Source organism: Heterodontus francisci, chromosome 11, assembly GCF_036365525.1.
Source record: "Heterodontus francisci isolate sHetFra1 chromosome 11, sHetFra1.hap1, whole genome shotgun sequence".
In the NCBI taxonomy this organism is placed as follows: Eukaryota; Metazoa; Chordata; class Chondrichthyes; order Heterodontiformes; family Heterodontidae; genus Heterodontus; species Heterodontus francisci.
This window is the reverse complement of record NC_090381.1, coordinates 62,711,595-62,731,722: the sequence shown is the minus strand read 5'-3', so window position 1 is coordinate 62,731,722 and position 20,128 is coordinate 62,711,595. Positions and strand designations below refer to the sequence as shown.

The following is a 20,128-nucleotide window of genomic DNA, read 5'->3' as shown; positions in this document are numbered from 1 at the left end:
GCGTAAAAAGCTTTTCCTCATGTCATTTGGCTCTTTTGCCAATCACCTTAAATTGGTGTTCTCTGGTTCTCAATCCTTCCGCCAATAGCAACAGTTTATCTCTATCTGCTCTGTCTAGACCCTGCATGATTTTGAACACCTCCATAAATGTCTTCCCAACCTTCTCTTTTCTATGGAGATGAAGCCCAGCTTCTCCAATCTATCCAAGAGCTGAAGTCACTCATCCCTGAAACCATTCTTGTAAACCTTTTCTGCACCCTTTCTTCCTACCAAAATGCATCACTTCACAGTTCCCTGCATTAAATTTCATCTGCCATGTGTCCACCCATTCCACCTGTCAGTTGTCCTCTTGAAGTCTATCACTATCCTCCTCCACAGTTCACAATGCTTCCAAGTTTTGTGTCATGTGCAAATTTTGAAATTGTACCCTGCAGCACAGGCAGCAGAGAGGGGAAACTGTGTTCAGACGGAGGGGGTGCTGGAGGCTGTACCCACCTAGGCTATTCAGGAAACAATTCTCCCACTCCATCTCCATCAGGACAGTATCTGAGGGAGCTATGATTCACAAAGGATGTGGTCACTGAACTGTGCCACCTCCTCCAACTGAACATGCAGCTGCAGTGCAGGATGAGGATGGCACTGCCAGTAGCTGTCAAGATCATCATGGCCTTCAATTTCAACACCTTAGGATGCTTCCAGGCTGGAGCTGGCAGCATTGCCAACATCTCAGTTCACTTTCATCGATGCATCACATCTCTCCTCCTTTCCACCTCCTGGACTACGGCCTCTAACACTGCATCAGAGAGGCTGGGAAACCTCTCCCTAGCCTGCTACTCCATTGGTACTCTTATTCCTTCTCTGAAACACTTTTTTGATACAGTTCCACCAGTTGCTGCAGCCTGAGTACACCTGCCCTTTAAGAGGTGCAGGCTAGCTGTAATTTGTGCTATCCAGGCAGGCATCTCTCACCCCACTATTTAAGAAGGGAGGGAGAGAGAGAACAGGGAATTACAGACCTGTTAGCCTTACATTAGCTATTGGGAAAATGCTAGAATCTATTCTAAAGGACGTTTGGATAATAATGATCTGATTGGGCATAGTCAACATGGATTTATGAATGGGAAATCATTATTGATGAACCTGTATGAGTTTTTTTGAGGATGTTACTAACAAATTGATAAAGGGGAGGTGGACATGGTGTACTTGGATTTTCAGAAAGCTTTTGATAAAGTCCCCCACAGAAGATTGGTCAGCAAAATTAAAACACATGGGATAGGGCATGGATTAAGGATTGGTTAGCAGGCAGAAAGCAGAGAGAGTAAGAATAAACAGGTCATTCTCGCGTTGGCAGGCTGTGACTAGTGGAGTACCGCAGGAATCAGTGCTTGGGCGCCAGCTGTTCATAATATATATCAATGATTTGGATATGGGGACCAAATGTAGTATCTCCAAGTTTGCGGACGACACAAAACTTGGTGGGAATGTGTGTTGTGAGGAAGATGCAAAGCGGCTTCAAGGGGATTTGAACACAATTAGTAAGTGGGCAAGAATGTGGCAGATGGAATATAATGTGGAAAAATGCGAGGTTATCCACTTTGTTAGGAAGAATATTTATTAAATGGTAAGAGATTAGAAAGTGTAGATGTACAAAAGGACCTGCGTGTCCTTGTCAATAAGTCACTGAAAGCTAACATGCAGGTGCAGCTAGCAATTAGGAAGGCTAATGGTATGTTAGCCTTTATCGCAAGAGGATTTGAGTACAGGAGTAGTGAAGTCTTGCTTCAATTGTACAGAACCTTGGTTAGACTGCACCTAGAATACTGTCTGCAGTTTTGGTCCCCTTACCTTCGGAAGGATATTATTGTCATAGAGGGAGTGCAACGAAGGTTCACCAGACTTGTTCCCGGGATTGCCCTTTGAAGAGAGTTTGGGGAAACTGGGCCTGTATTCTCTAGAGTTTCGAAGAATGAGGTGATCTCATTGAAACTTACAAAATACTTAAAGGGAGAGACAGGGTAGATGCAGCTAAGATGTTTCCCTTGGTTGGGGACTCTAGAACCAGGGGACACAATTTCAAAATAAGGGGAAGCCACAGAGATGAGGAGAAATTTCTTTACTCAGAGGGTTGTGAATCTTTGGAATTCTCTACCTCAGAGGGCTGTGGAAGCTCAGTCATTGAGTATGTTTAAAGCAGAGATTGACAGATTTCTAAATACAAATGACATAAGGGGATATGAGAATAGTGTGGGAAAAAGGCATTGAAGTGGATAATCAGCCATAATCATATTGAATGGCGGGGCAGGTTCGATGGGCTGAATGGCCTACTCCTGCTCCTATGTTCCTATGTTCCTATCTGGGACCCCTGCTGAGTGTACAGCCAGTCAGCAGCACTTTCACTACTGGGCTGCTCAGCAAAATAACTATGATGAGCAGGCAGCATGAAGTTTGCTTGCTGCTGTTATAACCTTGACTTGGGGCAGGGTAAGTGCGTATTGTGATCCCTGCACCTGAAAATCGGCACTATATGGTTTTTAGCCGACTGAGTCAAGAGTTCTGAAGTCACTACTTCAACTTCACACCAGTTGTAGAATTAAATCCAAACCAGTGGAAAACTAAAGTTTAAGAGTGCTCAGGAAATCCACTCTCATCTTGGGAATTTTACATACCTGCATTTGACCTTTTATGTCACACACAAAAAAACATTCTCATCCACTTTCTTGTAACATTAAAAAGCAAACAACGTGAGAGTGGAGCCCACTGTGACTGTGATTAATTGAGGCCTGTCAACTGTCCGTGGCATTGTAGATAAACTGGTCTGAGACAGCGGCCTTACATGTTATTTCTGAATTTGGCAATCCTCCTGTGATATTCATTTGTGTCTTCCCAATAGCTGCCATGGATGTGTTCATAACCTGTGGTAAATGCCTCACTCATACTGCACAGAAATGTTCTTGATATGACATAGCCTGGTGAATTATAACTGGGATATCTATGCTACATCCACAGATTAATGGTTCAGCAGCAAAAATGATTTTGCTGTTAAATTTTATTGATAATAGCATTTTGACCACATTTTTTTCTTAACTGCAGGTGAATATTTGTTGTCATTTGCAGCATGCATTGGCAATGAAGAGATTGTTAGAACTCTTATTAAGCACTGTGCTCCATTAGAGGCACAGGATTCCTTAGGTAAGGATTTCACCATTCATCAACCATCAAGTTGTTATCTTTTTCTTCATGTACCATTATCATTGGGAACTTAATCCTTTCCTCAAAACCTTGTGAATTACCATTGCATTGAAGTGTTTGGCTAGGTTAAAAACATTTATGAGCTTTTCATTTTAAACACAACCTTGCATAACTTAGTACAAATAAAACGTTGTAACACTGCTATAATAAAATTAGAATGCTTCCATTTAGTGAATACAAATCTCTGACTACCTGTGGACTCATGGAAGGCTCCTCCTCAGAAATATCTGAATGGGAATAATTACATAACACAGTGCAGAACTCACAAAATTCCTGAAATCCTTGTACACAAACATCAAGAAAACCGGTAAAAACTCATTAACAATTTTAGAAAAGATCACTTAGTACCAGATACCTATCTTTTTACAATCCACATGCCAGACAAGTTAGACTGAAAGTGCAGTGGGACATGGGCTGGTCATAGCTAATTGGCTGCTATATCTAATATTCAACCACTTTGATTGCAGAAAGAAAAAGAAAGTACACAAAAGTGCAGTTTACAGCAGTGATGTAGTAAGAAATTCTTGAAGTGGCACATAAACACGGAAGCCATAAGATTTATTTTCATGCAGCTCAGCTGGAATTTTACGTTAGGCGGGAAAAGTCGGTGGTGAGCCCGCCTCCGCTGGGCCTGGGGAGTAAATGCCGGGTCGGGTCTGCAAATGAAACCCGACCCGAGCCCAACAGAACCGCATCCGACCCCGAGCCCGACCCGGTCCGAGTCCTTTCATTTTTTCCCACGCCTGATCCGACCCGACCCAACCATCAGTTAACCTATCTTCCGTTTTTCACTTTGTTGCTGATTTGATCAAGCTTAAAATAACGGTAACAAAATCACCTTTCTAGTCCAAAAATTACATTAACATTGGAGCCACTTACCTGAGGTTGTGATAGAGCGTGTCCGAGCTGGTCAGACCCGACCCAAGACCAAAGGCCGGACCCAGAAGTGCGACCCGACCCAAACCCGACACATGTCTTCGGGTCCCGTCGGGTTCGGGTCAGGTAGCTGGCCTTTGCTGGGGAACCAGGCTGGGATCTTTCGCTCCCCAGGCCCTTAATTGGCCTCAGACTGGACTTTCACCTCCTTGAGACAGGAAGTCCCGCCTAATGGAGCTGCTGGCCAATCAGTGGGCCGGAAGACCTTTATCTCAGCAGTACCATTGGGAGTGGTGGCCACTGCTGGGACTACACCCAGCAATCGGAGGCAACAGGAAAGATGGCCCTGGAACTCAGGTAAGTTTTTAAGGCCTCACCGGAGATTATCGGGCCCCGGCGAGGCTTGTTTCGGGGGCGGGGGAGTGTTGTGCGTTGGGGGCAGTTGGGGCTTCAGGGGCAGCCCTTCGTGGGGCACAGGGTGTCCAATTGGGAGGGTCCCCCCTCCCCCATCCCACAAGAAGGCCGCCTGGTTTCACAGGTGGGGTTCTTGGGCCCTTTGCCATCTGACCGCTGAGGGTAAAATACCTGTGGCAGTGGGAGGAGGCCCTTACGTGGCAGTTAATTGGCCACTTAAGGGCCTTGATTGGCCTGGGGTGGGTGGGCCGTTTCTTGCCATTGCTGTCCTGCGTAAAATTGCAGCGGATGTGGCAGGGGTTTGGGAATGGCCCCCCCACCTCCCACTCAATTTTACTCCGCCACCTGCATGGTCATTGGGGGAGCCGTAAAATTCCAGTCCTCGTAACAGCTGGGCTCTGCTATGCTGTCAGTTCCAGTGAATATAGCAGAAACCAGTCAGGACATTTGGCTAAGAGTTGGGGTTTTGCCATTTTAGATTTAGATTTTTTTTTTGATTTAGAGATACAGCACTGAAACAGGCCCTTCGGCCCACCGAGTCTGTGCCGACCATTCACCACCCATTTTATACTAATCCTACACTAATCCCATATTCCTACCACATTCTCACCTGTCCCTATATTCCCCTACCACCTACCTATACTAGGGGCAATTTATAATGGCCAATTTACCTATCAACCTGCAAGTCTTTTGGCTGTGGGAGGAAACCGGAGCACCCAAAGGAAACCCACGCAGACACAGGGAGAACTTGCAAACTCCACACAGGCAGTACCCAGAATTGAACCCGGGTCGCTGGAGCTGTGAGGCTGCGGTGCTAACCACTGCGCCACTGTGCCGCATTTTCTGGCTCTTTTAATGATCTACATTTATTTTACAGTTCAACTGCACAATATTTTGGAAGTAGCTAGCACTTGTGATGACATTGTGCTCTTTCTAATGTACATGAGCAATTGTTATGTTTTTGCTATCTGTGTATAAATAAGTAGGTGTTTTCATAGTGCTGATTTGGATTTATACACCCAGGTCGATTTGAAACAGAAATGATTAATGGATGTTGGGACTTTGAGTTTCCTTACATGCTTGAAAGCATTTTGTTAAACTTTTCCTTCATTCTTAAACAGGATTGCACAGCATCTTGCAGAGAGAATAAACATAATGCATGCAACAGATTTTCTACGTGGGTGCCAAATGGGCATTATTTCGGCAGTGTACCCATGTGCCATCAGGAGGTCTGAACCACTTACAGGTTTGGGCCTCATCAACATTTTTCCAGTGAGTTGCAGATGCCAAGTAGTGCTCCACTGCAGCTCGCTGGTTTCCTGTGGCAGAAAACTGGCTGGCTGTAACCTGCAACCAGTCAGCAGGTAAAGCCTGTTGGGGGAGGGAGCAGTTGATGGTGGGGGTGGCGGGCGGCGGGTGTGGGGGGGTGGTAGTGATGGTGGTGGGTGGTCTACGAGCTGACAGTGGACTGAATGATTTTACTGGGGCCTGAAGAAGCACCTTTGTACATGCTAGCTCCACAACGATCATTTAAAAAGCTTACCTTTTTGGACAAACCTTCAGTGGACCCTTTAAGGACTTTCAATGCCCTGAGAAAGTGGGAATGATGTGCATTGCACATACTGCATACATTTTTCTTTGAAACTTGCAATCAGGGTTCTCCGGGATTTAGATGTTTCAGTAAGAACAGAGAAGATGGTAAAAGAGGGGGGGGTGTGGCATTGTTAATCAAGGAGAGTATTTCAGCGACAGAAAGGACGTTTGAGGACTCGTCTACTGAGGTAGTATGGGCCGAGGTTATAAACAGGAGAGGTGAGGTCACCCTGTTGGGAGTCTTTTATAGACCTCCAAATAGTTCCAGAGATGTAGAGGAAAGGATAGCGAAGATGATTCTCGACAGGGGCGAGAGTAACAGGGTAGTTGTTATGGGGGACTTGAACTTTCCAAATATCGACTAGAAATACTATAGTTCGAGTACTTTAGATGGGTCAGTTTTTGTCCAGTGTGTGCAGGAGGGTTTTCTGACACAGTATGTAGACAGGCCAACCAGGGGCGATGCCACATTGGATTTGGTACTGGGTAATGAACCCGGCCAGGTGTTAGATTTAGATGTAGGTGAGCACTTTGGTGATAGTGATCACAATTCGGTTAGGTTTACCTTAGCGATGGGCAGGGACAGGTATATACCGCAGGGCAAAAATTATAGCTGGGGGAAAGGAAATTATGATGCGATTAGGCAAGATTTAGGATGCGTAGGATGGGGAAGGAAACTGCAGGGGATGGGAACAATCAAAATGTGGAGCTTATTCAAGGAGCAGCTACTGCGTGTCCTTGATAAGTATGTACCTGTGAGGCAGGGAGGAAGTTGTCGAGCGAGGGAGCCGTGGTTTACTAAAGAAGTTGAAGCGCTTGTCAAGAGGAAGAAGAAGGCTTATGTTAGGATGAGACGTGAAGGCTCAGTTAGGGCACTTGAGAGTTACAAGCTAGCCAGGAAGGATCTAAAGGGAGAGCTAAGAAGAGCAAGGAGAGGACATGAGAAGTCATTGGCGGATAGGATCAGGGAAAACCCTAAGGCTTTCTATAGGTATATCAGGAATAAAAGAATGACTAGAGTTAGATTAGGGCCAATCAAGGATAGTAGTGGGAAGTTGTGTGTGGAATCAGAGGAGGTAGGGGAAGTGTTAAATGAATATTTTGCGTCAGTATTTACAGTAGAGAAAGAAAATGTTGTCGAGGAGAATACTGAGATTCAGGCTACTAGGCTAGATGGGATTGAGGTTCACAAGGAGGAGGTGTTATCAATTTTGGAAAGTGTGAAAATAGATAAGTCCCCTGGGCCAGATGGGATTTATCCTAGGATTCTCTGGGAAGCTAGGGAGGAGATTGCAGAGCCTTTGTCCTTGATCTTTATGTCGTCATTGTCGACAGGAATAGTGCCGGAAGACTGGAGGATAGCAAATGTTGTCCCCTTGTTCAAGAAGGGGAGTAGAGACAGCCCTGGTAATTATAGACCTGTGAGCCTTACTTCGGTTGTGGGTAAAATGTTGGGAAAGGTTACAAGAGACAGGATTTATAATCATCTTGAAAAGAATAAGTTCATTAGCGATAGTCAGCACGGTTTTGTGACGGGTAGGTCGTGCCTCACAAACCTTATCGAGTTTTTCGAGAAGGTGACCAAACAGGTGGATGAGGGTAAAGCAGTGGATGTGGTGTATATGGATTTCAGTAAGGCGTTTGATAAGGTTCCCCATGGTCGGCTATTGCAGAAAATACGGAAGTGTGGGGTTGAAGGTGATTTAGAGCTTTGGATCAGAAATTGGCTAGCTGAAAGAAGACAGAGGGTGGTGGTTGATGGCAAATGTTCATCCTGGAGTTTAGTTACTAGTGGTGTACCGCAAGGATCTGTTTTGGGGCCACTGCTGTTTGTCATTTTTATAAATGACCTGGAAGAGGGTGTAGAAGGGTGGGTTAGTAAATTTGCGGATGACACTAAGGTCGGTGGAGTTGTGGATAGTGCCGAAGGATGTTGTAGGGTACAGAGGGACATAGATAGGCTGCAGAGCTGGGCTGAGAGATGGCAAATGGAGTTTAATGCGGAAAAGTGCGAGGTGATTCACTTGGGAATGAGTAACAGGAATGCAGAGTACTGGGCTAATGGGAAGATTCTTGGTAGTGTAGATGAACAGAGAGATCTTGGTGTCCAGGTGCATAAATCCCTGAAGGTTGCTACCCAGGTTAATAGGGCTGTTAAGAAGGCATATGGTGTGTTAGCTTTTATTAGTAGGGGGATCGAGTTTCGGAGCCACGAGGTCATGCTGCAGCTGTACAAAACTCTGGTGAGACTGCACCTGGAGTATTGCGTGCAGTTCTGGTCACCGCATTATAGGAAGGATGTGGAAGCTATGGAAAGGGTGCAGAGGAGATTTACTAGGATGTTGCCTGGTATGGAGGGAAGGTCTTACAAGGAAAGGCTGAGGGACTTGAGGTTGTTTTCGTTGGAGAGAAGGAGGAGGAGAGGTGACTTAATAGAGACATATAAGATAATCAGAGGGTTAGATAGGGTGGATAGTGAGAGCCTTTTTCCTCAGATGGTGATGGCAAACACGAGGGGACATAGCTTTAAGTTGAGGGGTGATAGATTTAGGACAGATGTCAGAGGTAGTTTCTTTACTCAGAGAGTAGTAGGGGCGTGGAACGCCCTGCCTGCAACAGTAGTAGACTCGCCAACTTTAAGGGCATTTAAGTGGTCATTGGATAGACATATGGATGAAAATGGAATAGTGTAGGTCAGATGGTTTCACAGGTCGGTGCAACATCGAGGGCCGAAGGGCCTGTACTGTGCTGTAATGTTCTAATTCTAATTCTAATTCTAACATTCATATGGCCCTTTATTTGCATATTTAAACCTTCTCCCACCTATTTGTACTGGGTGGCCATTTAAAGGCCTTTCTGACGACTGATCTAGGCAGGCCAATGGGTGCACTAGGTCTCCACCAGATTTTGTCTGGCAGTTCCCTGTTTTCCCGGCAAAAGATGAGTGGCCGGCAGTTGAACTTCCTTTTCTCCATGTTTCTAACTGTAAATTGGCACTGCTTTGCTTTGAATTCAGCAACAGAGGCTCAACCCACCATCAACACCTGTTACATTATCCAGTGCATTCTTTATCAAAGTTATTATACTCACATGGCACTCCAAGGGGATTGGGTACCAGAGGACTGGGTGATGTTCTACAGTCGATACAGATCTTTTACATTTAGGATCTGAATTCAAATCCAAACCTGATTAAGAAGAATAAAAGTTTCCTTGCTGAGCATATGGGTCCTATACAAAATTAATTTGTACAGTCTCATTCCATATCTTAGCAGGAATAGGTCTCTCTACGGCACAAAACAGACACTAATTGGCAGGACATTAGTTGTCTTATGAAGAGAGGCAATAGGGTTACATAGGAAATAGGGAAAAGTCAATGTACTCATCTAAAGGTGGGGCATGGTAGAAGGAGCTTTATTCAGCACCTAACTGTGCTTTGAGAATGCTTGAGGCTTGCACCTCCCACACCCTTGGACGTAACAGAATTAAAAGCTAGTTATCTGGTCGGCAATCCCACTCTTCCCTTTATCCTCCAACTTCTCTCTCTATTTGATTAATACTATGATGGTCAATATTTCTCTGTGCTATCCTCTTATTCTCCTAAGCTACAAATACACCATCCCACTTACACATCTTCTACCCTGCATTCTCATTGAGTTGAAATCCAATATCTCAAAACTGTGGAACATAAGAACATAAGAAAGCAGGAGTAGGCCATTCAGCCCCTCGAGCCTGCTCTACCATTCAATAAGATCATCTTCTACCTCAGCTACATCTTAATGCAATATCCCCATATCCCTTGATTCCATTAGTATCCAAAAATCTGTTGATCTATGACTTGAATATACTCAATGACTGAGTATCCTCAACGCTCTGTGGTGGAGAATTCTACAGATCCACAACACTTTGCGTGAAGCAATTTCTCCTCATCTCAACCCTAAATGACTAACCACTTATTCTGAGATTGTGGCCCCTAGTTCTAGACTCCCCAGCCAGGGGAAACATCCTGTCAGAATCTACCTTGTCAAGCCTTTAAGAATGTTATATGTTCAAGTGAGATCACCTCTCATTACTTTAAACTCTAGTGAATTTAAGCAATATAGATCTTGTCTACTCAGTCTCTCCTCAAAGGACAATACTCATCCCAGATGTATTTTCTTTCTCTAGTTTCTCTTCCATCGCCCCTCATACTCTCTGTGTGATTACCTTGAGACCCACCTCCTGTTCCCTCGATTCTATTCTTGCTAAACTGCTGATCACACAACTTCCCTCTTGGTCCGCATGTTAGCCAATATTGCAAATGGTTCTCTCTGTTCAGGTGTTTTCCCTCTCTCTTTTAAATCTGCCGTCATCACCCCTGTCCTCGAAAAACCAACCCTTCACCCCACCGTCCTTGCAAACAACTGTTCCATCTCCAACCTCTCTTTCCTCTCCAAAGTCCTTGAATGTGTTGTTGCCTTCCAAATCCATTCCCATCTTTCCGGGAACCAGTGTTTGAATCCCTCCAGTTAGGGTTTCCCCCCTGCCACAATACCAAAATAGCTTTTTATCAAAGTCACAAATGACATCCTATGTGACTGCGACAAAGGTAAAGGTTCCCTCCTCATCCCAACCACTTGCAATGGCTCCTCTTTCTGCTCCCACACCATTACCCCTGGTGTCCCCCGAGGACCTATCCTTGGCCCCCTCATACGAACATACGAATTAGGAGCAGGAGTAGGCCACTCGGCCCTTCAAGCCTGCTTCGCCATTCAATAAGTTCATGGCTGAACTGATTACTCCACATTTCCACCTACCCCCGAAAACCTTCCACCCCCTTGCTTATCAAGAAACTATCTACCTCTGCCATAAAAATCTTCAAAGACTCTGCTTCTACTGCCTTTTGAGGAAGAGAATTCCAAAGACACACAACCCTCTGCGAGAAAAAACTTCTAATTTCTGTCTTAAATGGGCAACCCCTTATTTTTAAACAGTGACCCCTAGTTCTAGATTCTCCCACAAGGGGAAACATCCTTTCCACATCCACCCTGTCAAGACCCCTCAGGATCTTATATGTTTCAATCAAGTTGCCTCTTACTCTTCTAAATTCCAGTGGATATAAGCCTAGCCTGTCCAACCTTTCCTCATAAGACAGCCCGCCCATTCCTACTTCTCATCTATATGCTGCCCCTCGGTGACATCATCTGAAAGCAAAGCTTTAGTTTTCACATGTATGCTGACAATACCCAGATCTACCACACCACCACCTCTCTTGACTCCTCCAGTGTTGCTAAATTATCAGACTGCTTATCTGACATCCAGCACTGGATGAGCAGATATTTCCTCCCATTAAATATTCGGAAGACCAAAACTATTGTTTTCAATCTTCACTCTAAGCTCCGTTCCCTAGCTACCAACTCCATCCCTGTCAACAGGTTGAGATTAAGCCAGTCTGTTCACAATTTTGGTGTCACATTTGACTCTGAGATGAGCTTTCAACCGCATATTTGTGCATCACAAAGACTGCCTATTTTCATCTCCGTAACATTGCCTGACTTCGCCCCTGTCTCAGTTCATTTGATGCTGAAACCCTCATTCATGCCTTAATTACCTCTAGACTTGACTATTCCAATGCACTCCTGGCTGGTCTCCCACATTCTACTCTCCGTAAACTTGAGGTCATCCAAAATCTGCTGCTCGTGTCTTAACCCGCACCAAGTCCCGTTCCCCCTCTCACCCCTGTGCTTGCTGACCTACATTGGCTCCCTGCCAAGCAACGTATTGATTGCCATGATCATAATGAATGGCGGAGCAGGCTCGAAGGGCCAAATGGCCTACTCCTGCTCCTATTTTCGATGTTTCTATGGCCTTGCCCCTCCCTATCTCTGTAATCTCCTCCAGCCCCACAACCCTCCAAGATATCTGTGCTGCTCTAATTCTGGCCTCTTGTGCATCCCTGATTTTAATCATTGGTGGCTGCACCTTCAGTTGCCTAGACCCTAAGCTCTGGAATTCCCTCCCTACACCTCTCTGCCTTTGCACCTCACTTTGCTCCTTTAAGACTTGCTTAAAACATAACTTTTTGATCAAGCTTTTGGTCATCTGACCAAATATCTCTTTTGGTGGCTCGGCATCATACTTTGTTTTATAATGCTCCTGTGAAGCGCCTTGGGATGTTTTATTATGTTTAAGGCGCTATATAAATAAAAGTTGTTGTTTGACAAACTTCATGCTTTTGGAAGTCAAGTTTGGCATCATTTGTCACAACTTATTTATTTTATCTGCATTTGTACTAATCTTTCCAATGTTGATGGAATTCTAAACCACTTCTTATCCTTCATCCAGATTTCTCAATTTAAAAACAAAATGTCAACCATTACATATCAAAGTTTAAATTTAAATTCAAATGAAAAGTCATCTCTAGCAATAACCACAACCCTTCTTGTATCATAGCAAGGGGTGGGAATTCATATTTCTTTGCATGTATAGACATTCATTTCTAAAGGAAGAAGCGAAGTAAAATCCCACCTGAGAATAATTGGGTCTGGTTTAACCATATTCAAATTAACCTGAATTAGCCATGTTGAGAAAGGCTTGGGGTTTTCAGTTTGTTTGAAGAACTTGCTCACAGATACATTCATGTACACTCACACAATTCAGATTACTCCCCATATATTTTGAACACAGGAGGAACCCACAAGGAGTAAATGTTAACTGTTCAATTTTCCTTCAGAAAGCAAATTTATTTTGGACAGGTAATACAGTACTTCATGTGTTGGTTACACAATCAGAAAAAAAACAGAAGTATTCCATGTATGATCTCATCACATCACTTGTGTCTGAGAAACAACAGCCAAGTCTTGAGAACATTGTGAACAATGATGGTTATACTCCATTGAAGCTCGCAGCAGCTGAAGGTGATTTGGAGGTAAGTAAATTGTGGCTTTATCATGAAATACAAAGCTATTGTTCGCTAAACTGAATAAGAAGAAGGATTTTGTTTATTTAAGGACCCCATTCATTTTGAGCACATGCCAGCTTAACTATGTGAATATTGGAGTTTTTTGGGAAAGTGAGTTAGTTCATAGCCACACTGCTCCCTAAAATATATGACACTTTAAGGATGAACTAGATTCTATTGTGCAATGGAAAATAGCCTTTTCAGTACATAGTCTGTTTGTAGCCGCATTATTCAGCACACTATGTTCCTTAACATTCACAATACAAACGGACATACGAGTATACGAATTAGGAGCTGGAGTAGGCCACTCAGCCCTTCAAGCCTGCTTCGCCATTCAATAAGTTCATGGCGAAACTGATTACTCCACATTCCACCTACCCCCGATAACCTTCCACCCCCTTGCTTATCAAGAATCTATCTACCTCTGCCTTAAAAATATTCAAAGACTCTGCTTCTACTGCCTTTTGAGGAAGAGAATCCCAAAGACTCATGACCTTCTGAGAGAAAGAATTTCTCCTCTTCTCTGTCTTAAATGGGCGACACCTTATTTTTAAACAGTGACCCCTAGTTCTAGATTCTCCCACAAGGGGAAACATCCTTTCCACATCCATCCTGTCAAGACACCTCAGGATCTTATATGTTTCAATCAAGTCACTTCTTACTCTTCTAAATTCCAGCGGCTACAAGCCTAGCCTGTCCAATCTTTCCTCGTAAGACAGCCCGTCCATTCCAGGTATTAGTCTAGTAAACCTTCTCTGTACTGCCTCCAATTCATTTACATCCTCCCTTAAATAAGGAGACCACTACTGTACACAGTACTCCAGGTGTGGTCTCACCAATGCCCTGTATAGCTGGAGCATAACCTCCCTACGTTTGTATTCAATTCCCCTCGCGATAAACAATAACATTTTATTAGCTTTCCTAATTACGTGCTGTACTTGCATACTAATCTTTTGTGATTCATGCACTAGGACACCCAGATCCCTCTGCATCTCAGAGCTGTGCTATCTCTCACCATTTAGACAATATGCTTCTTTTTTATTCTTCCTGCCAAAGTGGACAATTTCCCACTTTCCTACGTTATACTCCATTTTCCAGGTCTTTGCCCACTCAGTTAACCTGTCTATATCCCTTTGTAGCCGCCTTATGTCCTCTTCACAAGTTATTTTCCTACCTATCTTTGTGTCATCAGCAAATTTAGCAACCATACCTTTGGTCCCTTCATCTAAGTCATTTATATAAATTGTAAAAAGTTGAGGCCCCATCACAGATCCCTGTGGCACACCACTCATTACATCTTGCCAACCAGAAAATGACCTATTTATTCCTACTCTCTGTTTCCTGTTAGCTAGCTAGTCTTCTATCCATGCCAATATGTTACCCTCTACACCTTGAGCTTTTAATTTGTGCAATAACCTTCGATGTGTCACCTTATCAAATGCCTTCTGGAAATCTAAGTACAATACATCCACTGGTTCCCCTTTATCCACATCACATGTAACTCCCTCAAAGAACTCCAATAAATTGGTTAAACAGGATTTCCCTTTCACTAAACCATGTTGACTCTGCCTGATTACCTTGAATTTTTCGAAATGCTTTGCTATAATGTCTTTAATAATATCTTCTAACATTTTCCCTCTGACAGATGTTAAGCTAACTGGCCCGTAGTTTCCTGCTTTCTGTCTTCCTTTTTGAATAAAAGGAGTTACATTCGCTATTTTCCAATCTAATGGAACCTTCCCCGAATCTAGGGAATTTTGGAAAATTAAAACTAATGCATCAACTATCTCACTCGCCCTTTCTTTTAACACCCTAGGATGAAGTCCATCAGCACCCAGGGACTTATCAGCCCCCAGCTCCAACAATTTGTTCAGTACTACTTTCCTGGTGATTGTACTTTTCTTGCGTTCCTCCCTCCCTTCCATTTCCTGACTTACAGCTAATACTTGGATGTTACTTGTATCCTCAATAGTGAAGACTGATGCAAAATATCTGTTCAATTCATCTGCCATCTCCTTATTATCCATTATTAATTCCCGAGACTCACTTTCTATAGGACCAATGCCTGCATTGACATAGTCGCTATTGTTTTTTTCTCCTGTCCAGTTTTTTTGGCCATTAATATTAGTCGCATTACTCTCAGGACAATCACTATGGGAGAAGCAACATTTGTAACATTTCAAAACAAATGTTAGAAGAAGATGTTCAGTGAACTCTAGTTGAAGTCAAATCAGTTCAAACCTTTTTTTAAAAATTGTATCAGATTTAATTTAATATTTTAATTGAACTTTATTTTGTAGATGTTCAACTATTTGGTGCAAAAACAAAAGAAAATATACTGGACAATGGGGACAATATCCTACTGTGTCTATGATCTCACCAACATTGATACATGGGGTGACCAAAAATCAGTTCTGGACATCATAACAACAAGCAGGAATAGAGAGGTAACCATAAGGAACGAACCAGCCTCTTCATTGTCATTATCAATTAGACCACACATTTCCATGGGATAATTTTCCATTTTGTTTGACTTTAACTTCTTTACTGTGCAGCTGCATAAACAAGTATTCACATTCTTAATGTGTATGGACTTCAGTAGAGATTGTTGCCTTAGTGGTAATGGCTCCCCACTCCAACTCTATATTCAGCTGCTCAGCCTTTGTTGATTTCCTAAAAATATTTTCACTTCCCATCACAGAACTAGTGCCACAAAATTCCATAGTGTAGCGCCCGTATTTTTGGCACTATGGGTGCCATTTCGGGTCCAAAATGGCTTCCATGCCATGTGCACACACTTCTAGTAGGTTCATGCTAGGTGCCATTTTGGGTACATCAGTAACGGTGAGCTAGGAGCGTGCACCAGGAGTAGGCAGATCATGACGTCAGTTATTATGTGATGCTGATTTGACTGGAGCGGTGCCATTTTCAATCTTAACGCTCCAGCTGATGTCCTCTCCTCATCTCGCACATCTGCATGTGTTCAGCAGCAGGAAGGACTCATCACAACCACCACCAATGATATTTAAAGGCATCATCAACCACTTTCAGGTTAGTTGCAGATTGATTTCTATTGGCTGTTGCTGAGCTAGTTGAAGTGTTTGGAGGTTTGTATTATTACCTAAAGTTGATGAAGTCTACAGGGAGTGGTTGGGCACATGGTGAAAGCCTTGGTTTTCACTTCAAGGGTGCTGCTAAGACAACTTGCACCCAGTCATAGATACTGTAGTTTCTACCCCCACTTGGCCTGCAGAGGAGGACAAGGTGCTTGAAAAAGGAGGAGGAGGAGGGGAGAAGGGCTCTCAGCAGGAGGCCATATCCACTCAAGGAGAAATTCTCCGACCTCCACCTCAGCGAGGAACAGTGGCCGGGATTTTACTGAGCTCCTGACGTTGGGCTCCGTGGCCAGGGGTGGCTGGAAGATCATTCCGGCAGTGGCTCACCACAGAGTCCAATGCCAGGAGTGCTGGGCCCAATCTTCCCAGCGGCAGTGAGGCTCCATGGCAGCCGCACTCGCATGCCTTCACTTTCCTGTACAAGGAAAGCAGGCGCCACAGTGGAGGGGAAGGGGGAACTTTTGATTTTTAATGCTGGAGGTGGGGAATGGGGTGAGATTTACAGCACTAGTGTAGGGAATGGTGGGAAAGGGTGACCTCTGCACTTTGTTCAGTTTGTTGGGGGGGCGGGGAGGGGAATGATCAAATGTTGAAGGTAAATTTTTTTTTGGGGGGGGTGGGATAGGCCAAATATTGAATTTAATTGTTATTGGGATGTGGGGAAGGAGTGACAGATTTTCGAACTGTACAGTGAAAATTAACTTTAAGAATGTAAATTAGCCGGCAGGGCTGGCTGCCCTTTAAAAATGGCACCAGTGCCTGCACACAGGCAGCTGACACCGTTGACGGCTTCAGAGAGCACGCCTTCTCCATGTGATTGGGGGTGCGGCCCGACCGGCAGATTATCGTGAACCACCGTTAGGAAGATCACAGTAGCATGGCAGCACTCGGCCCGCATTTTTTTTTGCCTGCCACCGCTTCTGGCGGCAGGTGCATAAAACTCGGCCCAGTGTGTACGATGTCTCCATTTCACTAAGAAGGTGCTCATTGAAATCTGCCATCTGTTGCAGGGAGGTTTTCAGCCTCAGATAAAGAGAGGACAGGCCTGCCAGTGGCTGTGGCCAGGAACTTCCTTACATTGGGCTCCTTCCAGGCTGGAGCAGGCAACATTTCCAAAATCGCAGAGTTCGCCGTCCAGTGTTTTGTAAGAGAGGTCGCTGACCCACTGTATACAAAGAGAGGAGAATACATTACATTCTAGAGAAGCAGATGGAATGAGCACAATGCTTCACCAGGATGGCAGACTTCCCCATGGTGCAGGGTGCCATTGATTGCACACCTGTCGCTTTACAGGCACTGCAAGTAAATTCAGGAATAGACTGTAACCACAAAGGCGATTCAACATCCAGCTGGTGCGCAACCAGACTCAACACATCATGCAGGTCAATGCCCAGGATCCTGGCAGCGGTAACAATGCCTTTCTTCTGCACCAGTCCACTGTACCATTAGTATTTGAGCCATCATGAGAAACCAGAGGGTGGCTACTGAGTGTGAAAAGGTATCCACAGACCATCTTGCTCATGACTCCCATGTGCAACCCCATGCATACGTGGCCAGCATGCATATGACAAGAGCCATGCTGCCACATGAAATGTCATTGAGCAGACCATTGGGATGCTTAAGCAACACTTCTGCTGCCTGGATCACTCTGGAAGAGCCCTGCAGTACTCTCCAGAGCATGTGTCATGATTTGTCATGGTCTGCTGCATCCTGCACAATCCCGGCGTCATGAGGGTACAGCCCTTGCCATCAGGTAGACAGTGAGCAGCTAAGGAGGAAGGGGAGGAGGAGGAGGACGGGCGGAGGTAACCAACAGGCTGTCCATGACCTGCTCATCTGACTGCAATACCAGTCAACGCAACCCCAATTCCCCATTCGACAGCAGTCCTATACCATACATTCCTTCTGTCACTGACCATCACAGTGCCTTCTTGGCCACAATACTGAAATAAAAGCCACCACAAAACAAACATTTCAAACCAACTTTATTAATCAAATCCAATATTCCATTCACTAACCACCCTTGTGCATTCCCTAAGTGCCCGTCTTCCATGCGGCTTTGCCTGTCCTAGTTCTCTTTGACAGTGCTACACCATGGCTGGAGCATGGCTGGTGGAAGGATGCTGACTTTCAGTGGGTGTTGGGGGAGAGGTGGTGGGTGGGGACTGCAGATGATCTTGCATGTGCCCTCGAGCTGCTCTGGGCCTAGACGCCCAGCTTCAGACTGCATGACCTCAGCATGGGCGGCAGCAGTCTGGGCTGGATGGCTGGCTGAGAGGCAACAGCAAGGACAGTGGCATGGTGGCAGTGATGGGAGGATGAATGCTGTAATCCTGAGAGAGGACAGTGGATTCGTGCTCCATGGAGCCACTGCTGCTCCCCCCAGGGTGCTGTCTCAGCAATCCCAGCAGTGTTAGAAGACAGATTGCTACACTGCTGTGAGACTCTACAAGCCCTTTTGAACACTGGTATCTGCAACTATGATGGGAGCTGTCTGACTGTTTGTGGCAGTAAACTGAACATGCATGACTTTTGTTTGCGCTTCAGCTGTAGCACTCAGATTTTGGGAGGCTCCTGTTTGTGCTGAAATGGAAGCCAAGACATCAGCCATCAGACGCTGCATCATGGTCAAGTCCACAAGTATGCTAATGAAGTTGGCCACTAATTCCATGCTCAAACTGATGGGCTCCAAGCTTTGCGAAAACCCTGTGTAAGGTTGGAGCCGGACTCCTCCATGCTCCTTAACAGAGACTGCAGGCTTTCTGGCAGGCCTGCCAATGCACTAAGCATTTCTGTATGCCGACCCATTTGCCTTTTTTTGTACACCACTGCATTGAAGTCCTCTTTTGGGTTCTCTAGAGCAGAACTCATGTGAGACCTTGCCTTCTGGTGATCTGGCACCTGCACTACCCTTTCCCCATTCCCTGGCTGCAGGACACTTGTGCATATGTCACCTCTAAGCTAGCCCCTAAAATATGCAGTGTCAGTATCTAAGCTGGTGGTTGTGAGTGTAAGAGAGAGTGACAGTGTTTTTTTCATCATTAGTCTCTTCTTCCTCTTCCACATCTTGTTCCTCCACCACCGCCTGGTCAAGTGGCAGTTCTTGGATTTATTTTTTATTTGGAGATTACAGCACTGAAACAGGCCTTTCGGCCCACCGAGTCTGTGCCGACCAACAACCACCCATTTTATACTAATCCTACATTAATCCCATATTCCCTACCACATCCTCACCATTCTCCTACCACCTACCTACACTAGGGGCAATTTACAACAGCCAATTTACCTACCAACCTGCAAGTCTTTGGCTGTGGGAGGAAACCGGAGCACCCGGCGGAAACCCACGCAGTCACAGGGAGAACATGCAAATTCCGCACAGGCAGTACAGTCAGTGGTGCAGTTGGTGGGGTGTAGCATTTGAAGATGCATTTACTGACCTTGATCGCTCATGTGAGGTCATTAAACTTCTTGCTTTATTGCGTCCAGGTTCTCAGAGCTAGATTGTTGGTATTGTCCGCGTCGATTATCTGCTCCCATTGACTTTGCAGTGTCAATCTGGAGGACGTCCTGGCTCCCATAGATAGAGAACTTCTCTCCACCTATCCACCTTTTACAACAAAGCTTTCCGCGCTGCGTCAGTAAACCTTGGAGCCAGTTTTCTGCTATGTTATGCCATCCTTGTGTCTTTCCCAGTTCAAACTCTGTTTTAGAATGACTTCCAGCACCTGCTCCAGTCAAAATCCAAGTGAAGGCTGGCTTTAAGTAGTGCATGCTGGCTTGAACTCGTGCTAGCTTCTCACAATTTTGCATCCCCTATTCAGGCATGGAGCCCCTTAAGTGCATTTAGCATTGACTGCATGCTGAAATCATGTTAATGAGCAGACATCACAAAGTTTGAATTCTGCCTACATTGGAAACATTGGGCACAGGGTAATCACATATT

At 44.8% G+C, this 20,128-nt stretch overlaps 1 protein-coding gene across 1 annotated transcript in view; it reads left to right on the top strand.

Annotated features, from left to right (window-relative positions):
- LOC137375278 (transient receptor potential cation channel subfamily V member 6-like) overlaps nucleotides 1-20,128 on the top strand; it is a 48,406-nt gene that overhangs the window by 9,651 nt on the left and 18,627 nt on the right. Inside the window, exons 5-7 of the mRNA XM_068042197.1 lie at nucleotides 3,091-3,189; nucleotides 12,864-13,036; nucleotides 15,370-15,516. Coding sequence (XP_067898298.1) covers nucleotides 3,091-3,189; nucleotides 12,864-13,036; nucleotides 15,370-15,516 — 419 coding nt within the window. The remainder of the gene's footprint in view (nucleotides 1-3,090; nucleotides 3,190-12,863; nucleotides 13,037-15,369; nucleotides 15,517-20,128) is intronic.